The 21,774-nt window shown below is 38.9% G+C and overlaps 1 protein-coding gene across 1 annotated transcript in view; it reads left to right on the plus strand.

Annotated features, from left to right (window-relative positions):
* DOCK3 (dedicator of cytokinesis 3) overlaps positions 1 to 21,774 on the plus strand; it is a 184,769-nt gene that overhangs the window by 79,649 nt on the left and 83,346 nt on the right. The window contains exons 10-13 of the mRNA XM_042823318.1: positions 6,511 to 6,592; positions 12,881 to 12,941; positions 15,133 to 15,280; positions 21,598 to 21,686. Of these exons, the coding sequence (XP_042679252.1) occupies positions 6,511 to 6,592; positions 12,881 to 12,941; positions 15,133 to 15,280; positions 21,598 to 21,686 (380 nt within the window). The remainder of the gene's footprint in view (positions 1 to 6,510; positions 6,593 to 12,880; positions 12,942 to 15,132; positions 15,281 to 21,597; positions 21,687 to 21,774) is intronic.

The following is a 21,774-nucleotide window of genomic DNA, read 5'->3' on the forward strand; positions in this document are numbered from 1 at the left end:
GTTTTCTATATATACACCAGCAGTTCCTAATACAGTTCCATTCACTTGGTCAACATATTGTCCTTGGAGAGCTTGTACACACAGTGACGGAAAGAACTCAGCATTTCATTGCACTGGTGAATTAAACTGCCCGAAGTATGGTGTGCACAGCACAACAGCAGCATTTGAAGGCAAGTGTTGGCAAGCTTTCTGTTATCGTAGTGAGCAAAGTGCTCATCCTGAGATCTTTGTACTTGAACTGCAACACTGTGCTGTGAGCTGAGCTACTATTAACATTTTATCAAAATAATTTGTATTGGTATCTAGCCATTAACTTGGGCTTGCAGTGCACAAAATTGGTTTTCAAGTTTTTATCTGGAACAGAAATGATTATGCTTTTATAAAACATCTTAAAATACTGATGATATTTATTTCCCAACTCATTTATTTTATTTTTTTATTGTCAGGCATATTAAATTTCACTAGAAGATGAGAGTAGAAGATATTACTGGAACAGGTTGCCCAAGGAGGCTGTGGATGCCCCATCCCTGGAGGCATTCAAGGCCAGGCTGGATGTGGTTCTGGGCAGCCTGGTCTGCTGGTTTTTGACCCTGCACACAGCAGGGGGTTGGAACTGGATGAGCACTGTGCTCCTTTTCAACCCAGACCATTCTGTGATTCTACGATTCAGTGATTTTTGTGAGAAATTAAGTCTCATGCTCTTCACCATTGTTTAAACTGTCGGAATAAATACGAGGAAAGGAGGTGGCTGTTACTGTCTGGTCACTCTGCATCTATTAATGCTCGCATTCATACAGGGATACGTGGTCGGGATTTTTGCCTTGTAACCACATGCTAATTCAGCCTGCCAGTGAGCTGCTACAGGGAGCTTACTAATCCGTTTGGAGTTCTCTGCTAGGCCTTTTGTTGTCATCTTTGCACATTGTGCAGAAGAAAAAAATCAACAAAAACTCACAAACAAAAACATTAAACACCAGACGGTCCCTATGGGCATAATGCTACTCTTGCTCACCCTGCAGTAAATTTTGTCCCTGTTTGCTCCTTCCTTCATGCTGAACGTGTAATGTCCCAAGCCACTGATTGCTTCCTTCCTTTTCGCAGAAACAGATGTCAGTTCAGTATGGTCCTGCTTTTCATACAGTTAAAGGAAGCCAAGAAGTGAGACACTGTACTTCTTTCATTTTTTTTTACTTTCAAGTTAAAGAACAAGAAGCTAATTGATTCTGCTTATCAGAGCAATGTTTCTTGTATTTGAATAGCTTTAGCAATTGCTAATCATGCTGGCGATTGTAAAACTTGAGTTGTTGCTACACAAGTGGTGGTTTCACCATGATGTGAGTTAACAGAGGAGGAGATCTTGCAGTTAAAGTAATTGGAGGTTGCTTGTCACACATAGAAACGAGAGGAACAAATAAGCTTTTGTTTAAGATGCTGCAACTGGTGCAGCTTTTCTGAGGTCTGAACTCAATAAGGAAAAATATTAATGCTTTTCTGTGTTTTGGTGCATCTCTTACTTCTGATTTTATGCAGGAAAGAACTGGTTTGGTGTGTTTTCAGAATAGCTGAAGGAAGAGGTTTATTTGGCAGATTGCATCAAATGCTCACAACCTCTCCATACCTGAATCCACCACTTACTGGACAGATACTGTGTTTTTTTTTCATTTTCCTTGTGATTTGCTTGCGGTTTTCTGCTAAGAGAGAGTAGTATTTGTTTGTTTTCATCAAGCAATTAGTGCAGCTGTATTTATGGTAAAAATAACGCGTTATGTGTACAAAGATGAGCAATTATTTCAGTACGCACTTTACCCAGATTTGATGTTTTGATCTGACCAAACTTTAATGTTTAATGTCCATGCATACTTTCTGTGCAGAGAATAACCTTGAGGAATGGACAGCCGGGAGATGGAACTCCTTCAAAGGAAGTAGGTCTTAAAATAAGAAATACATTGATTGAATTCCTGCTAGGTTTCTTGACCTTAAATGTGTGTGCTCTTCCTTTACCTGAAAAAGGGATTGAAGCTGAAGGCGGTGGGTCTTCAGATGAGTTGGAAACAGAGTGATTATTCCTGGTTTCTTTCTATATAGAAATAAATTTGCAGCAGTAAAACGGGGACTAACGGAAAAAACAGGTCAACAATGTCATGTTGTGAAAGGTTTGCCAGGATGTACTCACGTCATTATCAGCAGTAGGGAGATTTTGTGGGATATTTTGACTGGTTTCCAAAAGCTGTTCCTAAACAGGAGTATCAAAGATGAGAGAAATCCTGGAGCTGAAAAACAAAAATGCAGGTTAGGAGAAATGGCTCTTGAACTAGATTAGGTTTTTAAGATTGCTTGTTAGCACTGCTGTTTTTCTGCTTGTCTTGTCTTGTCTTGCAGTGGGATCTCCTCCTAGTATGATACATCCTTGTGTTCCACAGAGTTCAAGTGCTGTTTGCCTCAAAGTCCCCTTAATCATTCAGTGATGAGAGATCAGAAGGGCTCTGGGGAGTACTGGGAATTAAAAGAAGGAATTTAAAGGTTGTTACTGGGTAGTGCTGGAATGAGGGGATGATAGATGATTGGGTGGAAAGAATGGCAGTCAGCTTCATTTGCTGAAAAGCACTAGCATATGGGGACAGCAACCCATCTATTCTCTGTGGCTGTAAGAAGAAAAAGGGAAATCTGAAACATTTCCATTTGTTAGTAGAGAAAAACTTTGCAATAGATTATCAAATGAGCCTCCAGAGTATACCTTTCAATGTTTTGAAAGCAGGCCAAGCAATACAACTTCTTGTAATGAATCAGGCATAAATAGATGGCGATTCTGTGAAAACCAGACCATCTCAGCTCCCAGACATCGGAGTCCCTCAGTCCCTCACTCTGCCTTGTCAGAGGGGCAGCACGCACAGGGTTCTGAGCTTACAATGTTGTGTTCAACTTCAGGTAGGAAAATGAAATGGTTGCTAGTGCTGAATTATTTTTTTCAAAGAAAACCTTTGTTGAAAGTTCAAAAATATGAACTGGCTGGAGATGTAAAATATGAGCATTTTCATTATTGAGATCAGTGAAACTAAAAGAGCATTTACATTGTTATTTCTCAAATAATTTCAGTTTAATGAGTTCTTAAGTGATGATATAGAATGCACGCGTGTGCATTTTTTGATGTGTAGGTAAAAATTGACCTTCATTGTCTGCATAGTAACTCTTTAAATGGTTTCTCGGATCTTTTAAGCATAACAACCTGAACACTTTCCTGGGCTCACTTTATCCAGAGCTGTTAGAGATGCTGCTGTGATTCTCAAACTTACTTGTTTACCTTATTCTTCTGTTCTTTCCCTAGCTGTCTGCTACTGAACATCACTGAGTGCTAGGATAAGGTGGACCTTTGATATGGAGAGTTACTGTTACAATTTGTCTGGTTTTGACTTAAGCTCATATTAGCTTTCTTTGGGAATCAGCATTTTTTGCTATGTAATGTGGAACAGTAGTATGAATTTTCAGTGTTTTCATCCTAGAATTTGAAGGTACTCTTAGTCATGGCTACTTCATCAAATTTCCATTTTCCCTTTCCGTTATTAATTCTTTGTCTCACAGAAGAGCTCGGTGCTCTGCTAGTGCTTTGGTTTCCCTTCCAAACTTCAGCCACACTTTCAAATAAGAAAAGAGTGCTGCTGTGACCACCACAGTGAAGTGACTACATTCCAGGCGTGGCCTCCCCAAGGCACACGTAGGGGATAATAACTTCCAGGGCTTTGCAGTCAAATCTGAGTGAACCAGCCTTGATTGATACTTCAATGTTGGACAAACATCTCCACCTGTGAGCACGTTTTCCCTGCAGATGTGATTCCTGTTGCTCCATTCACTGGTAGGCTGATTGTTGTCTGCCTTCTTCCTGCTGCCTGCATAGGCTTTGCATTCTGCTGCGCCCCAGGCTGAGGGCTGGATTACATTCCTAGCAGCAGCAGTGACAGAGCAGTTTGCCAGAGATCTTGTTTGTTTAACACTGATGCGTTTTGTGCTCTAATCCTTAAAAGTGGGATGTGGTTAACATGCATGGGGCATAGTAATTGCTCACTGAACTAGTAGAATGTGGCAGATTTGGATTTAATATGTAAACTGCAGTCAGGTGCTGTTTCAAGTTCAGGTTTAAAGAGGAGCGATGTTTATTTTATCGCAGTAACTTTCGGAGCTCTGAAAATCGTGATTGTTGTTTTGTAAGGAATTGCACTTTTCTTTATGAAGGGTATATGCTGTACTAATTGTAGTTATGGCAGAAAAGAAACATATGCTGCCTCCCAAAATTTCTAGGTGAAAGGAAGTACAATTAAACCTACTCAAAGATGAAAACTAAGTGAATTAGTTGAAATTAAAGTCTCCTTGAGCATTGGTTTTCAGATCGTTGGAAATACTAACACTTGTTGCAGCAGATTGGAAAGAGAAAGGCTATGATTTAACGTCTCTTAAACTGACTTCATATTTTAATGACATAAAGCCTGGTTCCCATTTAGAAATTGTCAGCATTAAGTGTGCCCTCCTGTTGTATTTCCCCCGTCTGTCAGTGGGCATGACTATTCTGTCCTCTGCTTTCTTGAAATCCATCGCATCAAGCAGAGCTGGATGCCAGGAACTGCAGGTGCTGCAAAGACAACACCCATATTGGTGTGTGTTATTATAATTAATGTGTTTTTCTTGGAAACAGGTCTCACTTTGAAAATTCTGATTTCATTCTTTGTGATTATGTGCTCAGTAGCTAGAGGTAAATATGAAGGCATAATATTGTTACTGTAATGCAGCTGTTACCGTAATGTACCAAAGATGTAAAAATGTAATAGTGTACTGCACTTAATACATCACAAAATTTATTAAAATATTAGATTTACTGTGTCACTAAAGCATTTGTTAAAACATTAACTTTCTAAATGATGTCTCAGAAGGTCATTGGTGGTGAGGAATCATCAAATATCTGTATCTTATGGGTTTCTTCAGGGTATTTTAGCAACCTCAGAGTTTATAAGCATCTACAGCAAATGAATTGAAATTCTTGTTGGAAGAAGTTGTGGAATTCATAGAGATTAGGGGAGCAGGCAGAGCATGGTCTGGATTTCTTAGCAAGGGAAGTACATAAACAAGCAAAGATGGCAAGCAAGATATGTGAGCCATGCCTAAAGCGTTAGGCACCATTTCTGCAGAAGCAGCAACTTGAAAATATGTCAGCATTTATTCACTTTATTCCAGATGAACTCACAGTATAATGCTGTGGTAAAAAAAGGCTAATATGTGAGGCTTGAATTGCAGAGCTGGGATTGGTTTGGAATTCAGATGCATCAGGCTCATGACATAGGTGGTACCAGTATGAGTGTGTTGCACACTGCTAGAAATGTTTGTGAATCTGTGCTGAAAAATAATACCCTGGATAAGTTCTGTGAAGTTATCCCACTGCTTTCAAATGAGTTTCTTAACAGTGACAAGTTGTTTATGTGCTTCTAGAGAGATGTTTGATCACACAGTGTAACCAGTGACTGATATCAGTGCCCTGTGAGAAGATGCCTTTTACAGAGGGATCTTTACAAAAGAAAAGTTAACACAAATCAGTAGCTGAACACTGAAACCAGATGTTTCCATGTTGGTGATAACCCATGCATTTTGACAGTTGGGAAAAATAACTTTGGAGCAAGCTGCCAAAGGACGTCGTTTGTGCTCCGTGCTTCTTCAGGCCAGCTATGCTGGAAAATGTGTTCAGTCAAATAAAGGCTGCTAGAGCATAGAGCCTATGGCCAAAAGGATCTGTGTTATGATGAAAAAGTAATTAGAAGTCTTTGTGATGTGCTGTGCTCATGCTTTATTTCTATGAACCTGTAGAAAAAAAATACCTAGTTGATACTTTGTTGTACATTAGTGAATAACTGCTCATCTGATTTATTTGTATATGTAAATTCTCTGTTCTGCTAAAAAACAGCATCTTTGTCCATGTCCTACCATCAGTAGCAAGGACTATGTATTTTGCAGTCTTCATTTCCACTTTTTTGCTGGTAGAAGTCTTGTAATTTGATGAACAGTTTCAGTCAATTGCATCACTATGTTTGATTTAACGTATTTCTTATAAAAATACTGTGTGGGTGGAGATTGTCCAATAGATATTGCTTCTACTATTGATTGGATTTTAATGAGCTTTTCTTTACCAAAAGCAGTACATGCTTCAGCAAGTGTGCCCTACCCTCGCCTGAAGTACTTGTAACATGTACAAATCCCATGCTTCATATATATTCACATTGTTTTAATGTCATTGTATCATTGACATGCATTGTGTTTCCATATCACAGTATTGACTTGTAAGTTCTCTGTGGTATTTCATGTAATTTTATCTTTATTAATGACTGTTGTTTCATATGCTTTAGGAGTTAAAAAAAACAAAAACAAAAAAAACAAAGCCTCCTGCATCCTTTATTAAAAATATATCTGGCTGTGTTTTTATGCTAAAGTGTGTATGTGAGACTCATTTATTTTTTTTTAATACTGTTTGCTTTGTAGTGAGAGATTTATGGTGAGGTTAAATAAGAACGGAGGCCCCAGGAATCCAGAGAAGATAGATCGAATGTGTGCGCTTTTCACAGTATGTATCTGTTCCTTTTCTTCTTCCCTTACAGTAGTGTGATTATAGACGTGCTGAGAGGGAGAGCACGGCTCTTTCTTTCCCATATATTAAGCAGAAGCGGATGCTGTTTCTAAGTTTTGTTACCGTTACAATTAAATGTTAACAGAAAAAAAAAAAAGAGAAATGCTTCTAAATTATTTTTACAGCTAACCAAATATTCTGAAATGCTGCCTTGTAACTATGTTTGAATTGCAGTCAGGAATTTCACATCTTAGGTGTGATAAACGCTTTCCATCGTGATTCACCTTGAGTTCACACACATGCTAGAAGCAATTTGGGAAAAGCGTTTTTGTTTCCAGTGAAAAAAAAAAGATGGAAGACAACTTTGGTATGAACTGTTGTCCTGGCAATTAAATCCTCTAGGGTCAGGCAGTGTGGAACACTGAAATAGATGTGGTTTTCAGTACCATCCCTTTTTATCCTTTACAAAGATACCCAAATTTGTGCTCTTACTGAATGGTCTAGATCTAGCCAGGAAGAGAAGGGTGTTCAATTCTGCCTCCATCTGGACAGAAAAGATGTGAACCTTTAAAAAATAGCACTAGCAGTGATGCTAACGTCAGTATTAGTATGGGTTTGGGCATGATAAGTGAACTGCTGTTGGCTGATTCAATGTTAACAAAGGTAACAGTGTCTTAATTTTGGCACCATTGTCCTTAACTTGAAAACTAACGTGTTTCTGTTCTAAGAGAAAGACAGCAAGTCTTTCAAGTTTTTCAAGGAAAGCAAGCTTTAGTACTCCTCCCTGGATAACTCAGAAAGCTTGAGTTCAGGATTAGTAATTGCTCTAAGGGTCATTCCCAAAAGGCAACATTGACTGGTTTGTATCAGTTTTGGCACCTAATGGCATTTCAGCATTGTTAAAGCTTTTCACCATCAAACTTTACCATCTACACTGAGGCCACCCTACTTAGTCACGCTACAGCTTTCTTGTTTCAAACTGTGAAAGTGTTCTCTGCTGTCCTGCAGAACAGTCTTTGCATGGTTTCAAAAGCACATAGAGAATCCCGGTAATACAACGTGGCCCAGGGGCATAACAGTTCCAGAAGAGACTTGTTGCATGTCACAAATGAGGCCAACCTATTAAGGAGGCCAGCTGCAATTATTGCCACTCTGTACTCAAGTACAGGTACTCAGGGATCACTCCCAAGCAACCTTGTTACTTAAACTATATGAAAATACTGAGGTTCTTTCAGTGTCCATTCTCAGAGGTGCTTAGACGTGTTGCCTGTCACTGTTGTCTGGTCACAGGAACTAGGATAATTGGGAAAATTACCTGTGCAAAAAAATGCCCAATGCTATTTCATCAGTCCATTCAAAGCATTGGCTGAGGTATGTAGTAGCAACAGAGAATAATTTTCAGACTAACTTTTTATTTGCTGCGCTTCGATCTCGATGTGCTGAAATTCCCTTTCCGTCTCCTGTAAACAGACAGTTACCGTTCTGTAGAAATCCAGGCACAGCATTCTAGTCTACTCGTGCAGACTCTGGCTGCATAGCTGCAGTTCATAACAGTAAGGAAGTTCTGCATGCATCACTTCCTCTACATAGGAGCCAGAATAAAATTATGGACAATGCATCAGTGGTATGGGGTAGCTTTCATAGCTCTGTGCCTTCTAGGAGCAAGCACTGGCACTAAATAGATGCAGTCTAGAATTGCCTCTGAAGATTTCTGTGCTACAACAGAGTTTTATTTCCCAATTCTGACAGTTACCAAAACAGATACGGGGTGGCCAGCACAGTACCGTTTTGAGTTTGTTGTGAGGCACCTTTCTCCTATAAGCTTTGTTTACATATTTTCAATAAGAACACTGATTCATGTTGTGAAGTGCAGGGTCAGGCAGGATGTGCTCTGTGCTCGTAATGCTGGCTCTGTGTTGGCTGGGACCTGCTGAGCACATCCGTGACTCAGGGCTGTTGAGTCAGAGACTATGAAGAAGCATCCCCGAATGCCTTTCTGCTCAAAAGCCAAGTTTTCTTTGATCATAACTAAAAGCCCAGTCTTGTCTTGTACAGGAAGTTTCAAAATGCCTGAGCGTTAATCAGAGGGAATTCAGAACGTTCACCTGTCCATCATATTCTGATGTCATGCTTCTCTCCCAGCTCTGGCTTCAGCTTTTCCCAGAGCTTCTTGGGCTGTCTCAGCCTACGGTCCTCCTCCAGGAAATGTCTCTCTCAATAACCCAGGAGCCCCAGTGTCCCAGCTCCCTGCTGCTGTGAACATTTCTCAGCCTCTTCTGTGCTCAGTGCATTCTCACTACCTGCCTTGGTCAACCATTGTTCTGATTACTGATTTTAGAATGAATACAGTTTGGGAAAAGACAAGACAGACTGTCTGTCACTGTGGCTGTGTATTGGCTTATCAGAGGGAAAATCTTCCAGTATAGGACATTGCTGCTGTGTTCTGTAAACCTCATTGAGATTTCCTGGAGCATTGCTTTCTATGCTTCTTCTACCATTTGACACCCAAGGTAATCTTGCAATCAGTGTTCATTACTTAAAAGGAACTTGGGGTCTTCTGGATGCTTCCAAAGTAAGGTAGTGCTATGATTTCAGTGCAGTTTTGTTCCCAGTGTTATCGTAGTCTTGTATTTAAATCAATTCATTGATTTCCTAATCAAATTCCTTGGCTCCCAATGTCTTTCTAACACTCTCATCCCTTCCAGAGAGAAGAATCCCCAGTACCTTAGGTAATTCAAGGTATTTCTGTCTTTTCCTGCTGTTGTATCGAGTTGTTCATCCATCTCCCTGGGTAACATTTCACCTTATGTCCTTGATCTGTTGTCACATCGCATCAAGGGTGAGAAACTGCTTCCTCGAAGGAACAAGCTTGCTCAACTAAACTTCAGGCTTGTCACACTTCAGAAGCTTTTTGGGATCAGAATTAGGGTGTAACTATGCGGCATGAGTTTTCTCTTTTAGTTAAATACCTTACTCTCTGTGGCAGCTCAGTTTGGTCGAGATATTTAAATCTCTATTTAATTAATTAGTCAGATATCCTTGATAGCACTGCGTTAGGCTTACTGTTGTTGTTTTGGCTTTTTTTGTTTGCTCGTTGGTTGTTGTTTGAGCACACAGACAGATCTTCTTAGTAACTGACACTGCGAAGAACCGTTGTTAGAAGGTGACTCTTCTCCAACCCTGATGTGGAAAACTTTCCTTGTAGTGATTTTCTAAAAAGCCTTACCATTAGAGTTATTATGAGATTACTTTGATTATCAACCAGAGTCATTTTAAATGGTCAGGAGGATGTGGGAAATAAACTCCTTGTGAAGGCTGTGCTCAGAGCACAGTGCTAGAATTAGATTTAATTATACTGCCCATAACAAAAAATAAATGTAGCTGCTCCTCTTCTGAGTCCTGAGCTGTTTAAGTGGATTCTTTCCTAAGAAATTATGTGAGGATTCTCAGAGGGGTGGAGGGGTTTGGATTGTGGGCTCTGTGTCACAGTAACAATTTCTCCCTTTGTAAAAAGGCCTCTGCTGTACTGAAATGGAAGGCAGGGCCATCTGTGCCCACAGTTTCTGTCTCTGACTGTGATACAGTGTAGTTTTTCCAATGTGTGAACCCACCAATATGCGCATGCCCTACTGTTTTCTGGTATTTTGACAGCTACTTTTTGAAAAAACAGTTATCTAGGTTCTGTTAATTAGATCTGGTAATCTTACATTGTAACAGAAATCTTTGTGTTGAATCAAAGATATTTTCACAGGAAAGTCTACTGTTATCTAGCATTAACCATCACCTCCTTTTTTAATTTTATTTCTTTATTTTGAAGTATATTGCTGCTCAGGAACTGCTGAGATTAAAGCTATGTCAAATTCCTTCTTATCAAATAGCTTCAGTTTCTCCAAGACACACAAGATAAAGCCTGCCATATGCTGTGTTGGTGTGGTAGGTGGCAAAGAAAGCCTCGAAAGTGTGTTCTCTACTTGCAGCAGCAAAATGGACTTGAAGAGAAAACATTATGGGAGATTTATTAGCTTGATTCTTTGGCTGCAGAGAAACACGAGCTGGTAGCTGAGGAGCACCAAGCAGTGTATTTGCAACTCAGTGCATGTGCTGACCACTGGAGTCAGATGGAGTCAGAAGACACAGCCATGAATTCATTACATGCCCTCTGTAATCCAGCTTATATAGTGCTATTTGAAGGGAGCTGCAACTTCACTTTAAAGTACATTCTTCTCATGCCTGGTCCCTGTGCTTGGATTTTATTGTGCTGTTAATAGGAATGTCACTAAAACCTAACATTCAGAGTTTATGTGCATTGCCATCATAATCTCAGTTGCTGAGGTTCAATTTCTTATGTCACAAAGGAAAGAAATGTAGTGTGTGAATTAAAGTTGATATGCTAGGGTCCTGCAAAGCATGATTTTTAATTCACCAAATTGGATCGGACTAAGAATGGTGTCCACAATTTCAAAAACTGTGTGATTTCCTTTTATAGTGATCTTAATACTGCTTAGGTGTTTTTAAATTTTGTTTTGTTTTAAGAAAAAGGTTTTATTTGAATGCCATTGAGATTTTTCCCACTGATTCTTGCATTGTGCTTTCCAAAAAAATATACTATTAGAAGGGTGGGCTGTGTTTGAGCATAGCCAAATCTGCCAGCCCTGTTCTGCCCACCAACCGAACAGCTTAGCAGGGGCCGTTGATGGCTGCGGTGGGTATCATTTGTCAGTGGAAAAGAAGGGAAAGGGAAAAGAAGAGAAACATGAGTATGTAGACATTAAAGTCATATCAGAAGCCCTAGAAGTGTCTTAAAAGCATTACGTTGAAATAATCACATAAAAGCTGTGTTTTACCTTAAAACAGTGTGAGGCGATGAGCGTTGCTCCAGCACAAGGAGAAGAATGAGCTGTGGCCACCAAGCTTTGAAATTTTGAATTTTTCCTTCAGCATGCTCTGCTCCCTCTGCCACCTTCTTAGAGTGCTTTTGTCAGTCTGAAGTTCCTGCTGACAGTTCCTCTGTCCTCAGAAGCGTCTGGAGTGGTGCCATTACGTTTGGGGAGATCTGGATGATCCAGTGCAGAACAATGAGATGACAGCACGTAGTAGAGCGGAGAGGCGGCAGCTGTTGCTGTAGAGCATGAGGAGCCTCTTTGCATCAGAATATAAAACATCCGTGAAGATTCTCACAGCTCACAGGATTTGTTTGAAATCTTCTTCTCCTGGGATTTAATCATATAAAAAAAATGTTGAGTAGTAGTAATGCCTTTAGGAAGAGATGTTTGTTGGCTCCTTAGTGCAAAAAAAAAAAACAATAAAACAAAACAGCACAGGCGAAAGCAGTGTGGTTGATCACTGTCTGTAAAATTATCAGAAACAAATATAAAGCATTGAGGGCAGTTTCTAACTGCATTAATGCTGCATTAATGAATTATTAATTCATTAGACAAGTGCTCTATGCCTGTCTTCTTCATTTATTTTCTCTATCTGTAAGTATTTGTCAGGATCAGTAATGCTCTTTTTTCTTCTTTCTTGTCAGCTTCAGCTCTCCTTTTGCTCTTCCATAGGTACTTCTGTTACCATTCACTGGATTTTCTTGAAGTTCATTATGAAAAGTTGAATGGAATTATCAGATTTCATATGTCTGTACAGTCACTTGCCTTAAAATTACATTGGGAACATTTGAAGGTGTCTTGTATTTCACTAAACAACTATATCATCTTAAAACTGAGTTCTCTTCTTAGTTATTCCAGTACCCTGCTGCTGTTCATAACACACTCAGTTTCAGAGTGGCCCTTGCCAACTACCACATCCCCCAATAATCTCAGGGCACAGTTGGGGAATTGGAAGGGGCACAAAGCCTTTCCAGTTGGCAGTCTGCGTGCGACTCACACTGCTTTTGAGTTTTGAAGATTGTTATCTATGAACCTTGGCACCCATCAGCTTGTGTGGACAGAGCCTGTAGGTCCTAAGCACGACTGAGATGATTTTAATACAGCATCAAAATGCTAGATACCAAGATTTTGATACAGCGTTTCTGGCCAGTGGAATCAGAATATTTCATTTCTTTTCTTTTGTTGTAGAGAACATGCCAACCAAATATGATCTTCCTATGCTTTGTTATTTTTAAATTGGTATGTTGGAAATAATAATACTTCCGGATTTCTAAATACGAAGGGGCTAAATGAATGCAGGGTCCTTATGTGTAATCCTTAGTATTGTCTGTGGGAGTTGTTCAGGCTTTGGAAGTGCAGTGTGTTATGTATTTTATCATCTCTGTTTTTTCCAATCTTCTAGGATCTCAGCAGCAAGGACATGAAGAGAGATTTGTACATAGTTGCCCATGTAATTCGAATAGGTACAGTATGATGTATAATTCATTGAAATATATACAAAAGTAACAATGTTTTTAAAAGTATTTAAAATATTTTTTTTTACTGAGCTGATGTTGTAATGATTTAATGAGTTAACAAACTCAGCTATAGGCCATGTGTGTCTGCCCAGACTAATGCTGATGTCACCTGTTGCTACATGTGAAAAAATTCCTGATGGCTCTGTAACAATGGTGCTGTTTTCTCTGTGTGAGACTAAATGTTTGGTCCAGCATCATGCTTAGGAGGGGGGGGAACTGAAAATGCTTTTCGTTTAATATTCTGAAATTTCGTATGAGGTCTTTTTACTTATCATGTATAGGTAGTTTAAGGGCACATCATACCTGGACATTCATAACTAATGAAACAGGAACTGTTAGATAAATAGATACAAAGACCTGTTTTCTGCTGCAGGAGTCTGTGGTGCTTCCAAGAACCCACACTTGTATTTAAGGAGATGCCTAACAAAAATATCAGGAGGTCTCACACCTGTCAGTTGTTCTTTCTGCCAGCTAGCACCAAAAAGGAACATTTGCCTATCTAATATCTGCCTGCTTGCAGCCCAACATCCAATAGCATACACTGCTTCTTTCTAATTTCCCCTGCCTGCTCATGTAGAACTTCCACAAAAAGAGATGTGGATGCTTAGCAATATGAGCTGACCCTTCCCCAGGAAGAAAGTCCTTCCTCGCTAAATCTTTTTGAGCAGTCACCACTTTTAGAGGTTTCGTCTCTGACTTCTTGGCGAAGCAAGGCTTTGTCTTTTATTTTTGAAAACAGTAGTAGCAAGAATAGAAAGGGTTCGAGATGGAAGTTTTAATTTAGAATGTTTCTTATATGGTATAGCAGAATGCTTGAAGTAACTCATAGACAGTTAATGAATGCATTAGCCCAGCAGGGTGCTCAGGTGAAGTGCCTGTATGATTTCTGGTATATAAATTACTTTGGCAGAAAGACTTTTAGACAGGATAGGGTTGATAGGAAAAAAATCCAGTTAAGAAGGATATAATTAGCGAATAACAGGGACTTAAATAGTTCTGAATTATGAATTCGTACTTGCACTGAGAAATAAGCGAGTAAATATTTACCTGCATCATAACTCATTACAGACATTTAGACCTAAAATGTTAATAGCACATAGGTAGGAATATGGCAGCCTCTTCAGTTGCTAAACAGCTTTTTAGCTGAGAAATGGTTTGATAGTGTTTGCAATGAGATGGTATTCAACCTTCTTTCCAGTCAGTTCACCACAAGTATGCTTTAGCAGCCACGGGTATCTTTTCTGAAGCACAGAATCTCTAAATGGCTTAAGGAAACTGTAGCTTTGTTGGACTTCCTTCTGGATGACAGTACAAGCCTTCAAAGTCACAAACATGTTGGAAGGATCTGTTTTTCATTGTCTGACTTTAGTGTGTTATGAAATGTTTGAAAGCTCTAATTACTCCACTTCACCTGAGCTATTTGTTGAAGGAAGCTTGGAGAACTTTTTAAAGCTACGTTGAAGTCTAAGTTCAGATTCTTACCATTGATGCAAGATATGCTGAACAGATTATGATGTGTAGTTCAAGTTGACTCAGATCATCACAGTGATTTTTTTCTGGCCTACACATTTTTGGCTCTGTTAGAAAACTGCCAGTAGAAAGTTAATCACTGCACAGCTCATCTCTGAATTCTACTTTCATGCTCCAAGACAAACGTGATAAATGACAGTATGTGAAATACATTCCCTTAAAACACCTGCATGAAGTGAAAATTTGTGTAAATTTGTGTAAAATGGAAGGACCACATGAATCACTGTGTGGTTGCACAGAGATGAGTGCAAGATGTATTCTTGTCTCGTTTGAGAAATGATTTGTAGTCAGCTGGGCTGGATGCAGATACATGTTGTGAGGCTGTACATCAACAGTGGCCAGACTTTGCAGCGTTTGCTTTGTCCTTGAGTGTTTTGTTAGCTAATAAGCTGGCATTCCTGAATTGAAGTAACCCAGTGAGTCAGCTAGTTCAAGTGAACCTCTGAAATAAAAATGGTATAAGGAGAAAAGGAAGCTACAAATGTAGGGAAGATCACAATTTAGTTGACATTTACTGTGGGAATACATTCTGAGGGGGATTACAGAGCACAATTGATAGAATTGCTGCATTTGAGGATCTAATATCTTGAATTTCTGTTGGTTTTAGGTCGCATGTTGCTAAATGACTCAAAAAAGGGGCCCCCACATTTACACTATCGCCGCCCCTATGGCTGCGCAGTGTTGAGCATCATGGATGTACTTCAGTCGATCTCTGAAATAAAAGAGGAGAAGGATTTTGTTCTCAAAGTTTACACGTGAGTAACTCTTAGAAGTAAAAGAATTGAGAAAAAAAAATTCAATATATTGATGCATAAGAGATGCTAAATATTAAGGTGCCATAAGCTGCATTTACTGATTTATGTTGACAAGTTATACTAGTTCTATTGGCAGTTACTGTTTCAGAAGCTCATAGAAAGCAATGAATATTATTACAGATGCTTTGGGTATGTTAAATGCTTCAGAAATTATTGAATATTGCTCATATCTCAAATGATATACAAAGCTGTGCTTTTGTTAATGGGCCTTATTTAAAATCTGCTAAGCTCAAGATCGTAGAAATATTCTCTGTTACCCTTGATGAAGGGAAGCAGCATCTCCAATTCTTTTTCAGTCATGATGACCAAGAAAACAACTAGGGAACAACTGAAATCAACAGCATGTGACCAGAAAAATCAAAACAAGTCAACATTTTCTGAGCAATAATCTATCTTCTGTTTATTTGTGATTTTGAACTTTGAATTACCAATTCTTACTGTGCACTGTGGTCTTGTAATCATAATAAAGAGAGCACAGGCAAATTGTTGGGACACTGCAGAGAGTATTTAGATACCTTGTCATTGAGAAGGAATACTGACAATATTTGCAGATGGGCTCAGATACAGATAATAATATTTTGTCTGTGGCCACCATCTGAGTAATAAGATAATTTGAGGGGTAATAGAACTCTTGTGAGAAGTGCATTCAGCAGCAGAAAATGTGCCATTCATGGGAAGCTGTAAATGAAAAAAAAATGACTTTCGTTGTTCAGGAAAAGATTCTTGAATAATTCTTCCTACGTTAGAAATCAGTTCGTCCAAAGCAAGTCTCTCAGAGTCAGCTCTTCCATTCTTGTTTTGCCAGCAGTTACGAAAATTGTAGCAAAAATGTCAAGTTGCAGGGAAGAGAATGGACTTCTTTCATCTTGTTGTCAATAGGATCTGGGCAATTCGGCATTTTATCACCATTCAGTTTCAGCTTATCTCAAGCTGATGGTTTCTGGTTATGTAATTTGTTGATGTTCGTCTTGCAGAAATATGTTAATGCATTGGAACTGCGACATTTCGAATGTTTACAGTAATGAAGCATTCTGAATCTGATTTCTGTTTTGATGCCCTTTTAGTGCATCTTTAGCTTCTTCTTTGCTGACGAATGGGAGAGTAAAAATCTGTTAAATACTGCACTTGTCCATTTGTCAGTGATAAATTAATTTCTTAATACTGCCATGAAAAAAAATCACTGGGTAGAGAAGTGTTCCTTTTCTTCTACTCACCCTGAACTGTCCTGTTAGTATGGATTCCCTGCAGACCACCCAAAATACCAACTGTATCGACCAAAAGGCTGAAGTAGGTTTATACCAGTTGTTCTTCTCTTCTGCTTCCCCAAACTCTTTGTTTTTAACATCCATAGTCAGCCATTACTGCCTCCTCAGAGAAGATGCAGAGCACATAACAAAATTCAACACCATAATCAGATGCTTCTAATCTTTTATTTCCATTATCATGCACTGGAGTGTTGTACATTGTTCTTTTGTGCCGCTGCTCTTTGGCGTCTTCTTTGTAAACCTCCAACAGAAATCTTCAGAAGAGAGAATAAATTGATCTAGCTAAAAAGTGCGAGCTTATCCCTTTTGCAGCTTTAATAGCTGTTAGTCTTCACGACAGAATGTTTTCACAGCTTTGTCTGCTTACATCTTCTCTTTGCACATTCATTTGGCTAAGCTAACTTTTCTTGCTTTGTAGATAAGAATTGAAATAACAAATTTTTGTCTTCTATGATCTGGAAATTGTGCATGAATACTTAAAACAGCGCTGAGCTACTTTTCTTACCTGCTGCACTCACTTTTATTGCTGTTAACATGCCTCAAGCCAGCCCAAAAACATCATGCGATGAAATAAGGAGGGAAGTCTATTTGTATTTTTGAAAGAGAAGTAAGAAGCATTATTTTTGCGCACTATCAGTGTAAAACTTAGAGACAGAAAAGCCTTTCATAGAGAGCAGCTGGAAAGAAGTTGAAAGCCTAACATTGGCTGAAAGAAATACACGGCATTTAAATTGAGACTGTTGCTGGATCCACAAGAGAGGACATGCACAGAAAGAAAAAATCAATTTACTTCACCAGTCTGCCTTATTATTGCTAAAGATTTATGACTGAAAAGGTCTTTTTCTCACAATCTGCTGTTGGTTAATCCTGCAGTCATGTTATAATCTTACTAAGAGGATAGAGTACCACAGCTCTAGCTGTAAGCTCATTATGTAAAAGCATGAAGGTTTACTTCTGTAATTCTTTTTAATAATGCACATTTAAAAGTGAGATAAAAACTGAAATCTCAATTCGTATGTTTTTAAGATATTTTGATTTCATGCTTTTATGTGAATATTTATCTTCAGTTCTTTGGTTTTGATCGCTGCACCTTATTCTTCATGTTGTTGCTTCCACTGCCCTAAAACCTTCATGTATTTCTCTTTCGTTTTATCTTCGTATGGATTTGGGGTCTTTCTGTCCTATTTTCCCTCAGTCCTTTGTGCGTTTCCCTTTTTCGCCAGCACTAGATTTTAAGTTTCTTTCATCTTAATGCTGTGTTGTCTTTTCCATGTTGAAATTCAGTTGTTGCTATTTGCCCAGCTGGACAGACGTTCCTTGCATTTCTGTCCCTGTTTGACATCAGGGTCTGTGTAGTATGGCAAACATTCCACTCAATAGATTTACTGCAGAACTAGCCAACCTGCAGAGATGATGGATGGCTCAGGACAAAATTCTTGTTGAAACTAGAAATACGTCTGATAATACATGTGGTATTTAGACAAAACGCAATAAACTGCATTACTGGTAAGTGTTCTCAGGCCAACATTTCAGACTTGGGGGGGTATTCTTCTTTGTGTTCAAGAAATGTGAAGTACAGCTTACTTTGGTATTTGGTACAAAACTAGCTTTAAGCTAACTTGACCTTCCATTGATTTTTGGGACAACTTTGTTCCCGCTTAATTTACAGGCATAAGTCTTTGAAGACTGAAATCTATTTTAAATTCAACTCCAGAGGCTGATACAACAACTAAAAAGTTAAAAGTTAGACATTTTCTGTAACCTCAGCTCTGAGGGTGAAGAATGGTACAGACTTTGTTCTGTTGGTTCCCTTTTTAAGGAAAGCATTATTTGCAGTGGAATAAATGATTTCAATTGTCTTGCCAAGGGAAGTGCAGTAAGGAATGTGGGTAGAATTTTTTTTTCCCTGATGAATAAGCTGAATAGAAGATAAGTTTACAAACAGGTCTATAGATGGAGGAATAGGAATAGACAGGGACATGTATCCTTACATCCCTGATCCCAAAGGGTGAGGGGAGTGCACTGCAGGAAGCAGGCAGGCTCACGCACCCTGCTCCTGTGTCACTGTGGGAAGGTTTCGTATCTTCCTGTGGTCAGCTGAGATGTCCACTGCCCAAACCCAGCAGTGAAGGAGGGATGAGGAGATGGTTGGAGAGCTAAGATTTCATGTGGGATAGCCCCAGCCTAACCTCACCTGCCAGGCCAAAAATGCAGCCTTAACAGTGTTTTGGATAGCAGGTAGAGAGGACACAACTTTTCTCCATTTCTCCTGCATTAGTGTTTGTACATCATGCTTAATTTGTTCCAAATTGTCTTTTGTTTGTGTGATAATCAGTGTTTGTTGAGTATTGGTAAGTGTACTGTAACAGGCTGCAGCTTATCTCACTGTTCTTGACAGTATGTGGTGTGCTAATACTGACACAACCAAAAATTATTAGCTACCCCTTTTTCTAGATGGCTTTAATTCCTTTTACCAGGACACTATTCTTCAGTTCCATTATGGTGCAGCCAAAAAATCTCTGTAGTCTTCACAGTAGCAGCTTCATATCATGCCCCAATTTTGCCAACATTATGGAGGAAATCAATGAATGTTTTAAAATTTTATAACACATGGAACAAGTTTTAGAAAAATGTACTTCTTTCTCAATACTGTTTTTAGGAGTCAAAAGCTTATAAACAGTTTTCTGAAGAGCTTTTTGTTCATTTTTTGTTGTTGTTGTTGTTTAGGGTTTCCTTTAGGTAAAAGTCAATAGGAATGAAATTTAATTCAGTTGCACTTCACGAAGAATAAGATTCAGTATTACTCCTGAGTTAAATATTGCTGACTTTCATTTGTGCTTTAAATATTCTGAATAACAATCGAATTTAAAAGGCAGTTAGATGTGATCAAAACACTTCTTCTTCTTCTTCTTTAACCAATAGGACTGTTTGTGACAAAGGTCCCATTTTGGGTCTTCATTTAGATTATTACACCTGTAAAATTGTTATTTCATCTGTGCTTACACTAGTATGAAGTACATTACAGCATTCTTAGTGCATCTCTTCATTATGTGATAACAAGCTGTTTGTGCTGATAGCACTTTTTTTCCTGGAAGCTTAGCATCTTTAACAGATTGGTTATACAGCTTTACTCGTTATTAGTGCAAACAAAGCTATTCAGCTTTAATGTTCAGCTAAATAAGAGTCATCGTTCCAATTGAAAGGATCTGTGGTTTCTTACTGGAGTTCAAGCCTGTTGCTTTACACCATCTCACAAAGCCCCACTGAAGAAACTGGCTGTTGTCTTAATGAGGGCTTGTAGTTATGAAAAAGAATCATAGAATCATGAAGGTTGGAAAAGACCTCCAGGATCATCACCGTTCACCTGTCACCAATATTTCCCCACTAAACCATGTCCCTCAGCACAACAACTAAATGTTTCTTGAACACAAAGCTGCCAATCGTGTTCTCCCCTTCCCTTGTCTTCTCCGGGCCAAAAAATCCCAATTTCCTCAGCCTTTGCTCATCCACTGGGCTCTCAGAGGAGAGAGATGTTTTGCTTTTGTATTAGGGAGCCCAAAACTGGGCGCAGTATTGTGGATCCAGACTGCCAGTGACGATTGAAACACAGACAGACCACTAATTTAGTATGTTTTGTAAACATTCAGTAACAAAACAGAGTTGTGAATGTATCTTCAACGTCCTGACAGCAGCACAATTATGTATGACCGAGCCCTTTTATACCCTCGGCCCTGTATTTCTCTACAGTTCATATCTTGAAGAATCCCCAAAAGCTCTTTCCCAGCATACCTTAACAAGACCTATATCCCCAAAGGCAGAAACCCATTGAAGACAGGAACCCTTTTCAGTCCACAAAGCAATCCAAAGAGCCTTTCCTACTGACTCCTCGGAGCAGTTTTTTCCCCGGGACTGAGTGCTGAATGTTTCCTTCCTAATGCAGCAGCGGGAGGAGTGGGGTCAGCAGCTGTGTTCTCTGCTGAGGACAGCAGGGTTCCTCACTTCCTTTCTACTCCATTCTGGTCAGGAAGAAGAGCCTTTCATTGCATAACCTAGCCGGAAAGACAGAATTATCTGGAAATATTTACAAGGATTTTGTTTATAGACACTGCTTTTAGGTGGTGGACTTGGTAGATGTACATCCAGCTGTTTTGGATTTGATTGTCTAATGAAGGACAGTGCAGCCAGCTACACTGCGTGGATGTTGTTTGAAAAGAGAATAATTTGTACGCCAGATTTCAGTGCTTTATTGGAACTGATGTTAACATTGATTTTTTAATAGTGAAATAATATTGAGTGGAAATATGACAAATGAGTTGACATATAGTTATATTGTAATTTCTATCCTGGAAGTGTATCAAGGGCTTAGGTACATAAAGTAAATGAAAATGGGAAATAATAAGCATTTACTGTTAATGCTTATTGAAATTGCATATAGATGAGTGGACCATTAAAAAAACTCCTGCAGAGAGTGGAATTTGTACAGAAGCACGCATATCTTTTTCCTGCAGTGTGGGAGGTAGGGCTACGTCATGTTTCAGGCACCCTGTAAAGTGTGCACGTGAGCAGAAGACTTGCTGTTGATGCTGAGACACTCAAAAATCAGATCTTTATTTTATCTTCCGAATTCTGCTTTTTATTTCTTGAATCTGGCTTTGTTGTTGTTGTTTGTGGTACACAGAACAGTAATATATGGCAGCAGTTACTTCCAACTCAAAACCAATTTTCTATGTGCAGAGAATTCAGCTAAAGATAAATAAATCTTCATTCAATCGTGATACAAAGAATGAAGCAATTGTTTTAATGATAGAAGAGTCACTGAAGGCTCAAAAATGTCCATAAAAAGGAGATAACTATTGGGGAAAATGTTTTTTCTCCTTTCACTTTTAAAAACAAGACTTTTGCTCATGCATCAAAACCCCACAGTGTTATTTCTGCAACAAAGTTTACTTTCTTATCAAGCTTTTAGCTTGAACTGGTGTTATTTTGCTTTAGGTGTAACAATGAAAATGAATGGTGTCAGATCCATGAAAACATCATTCGCAAGTCCAGCACCAAATACACAGCACCCAGCTCCAACTATGGTAAGTGTTTACTTGTATACTTCTCTGGTAGAAGAACTGAAGATTTCCTTTTGAAACTGCTGATTATTTAGAGTGCAGTATTTCAGTG

Source organism: Centrocercus urophasianus, unplaced genomic scaffold (genome assembly GCF_019232065.1).
Source record: "Centrocercus urophasianus isolate 14NV4802_14NV808 unplaced genomic scaffold, USGS_Curo_1.0 seq_22, whole genome shotgun sequence".
NCBI lineage: Eukaryota > Metazoa > Chordata > Aves > Galliformes > Phasianidae > Centrocercus > Centrocercus urophasianus.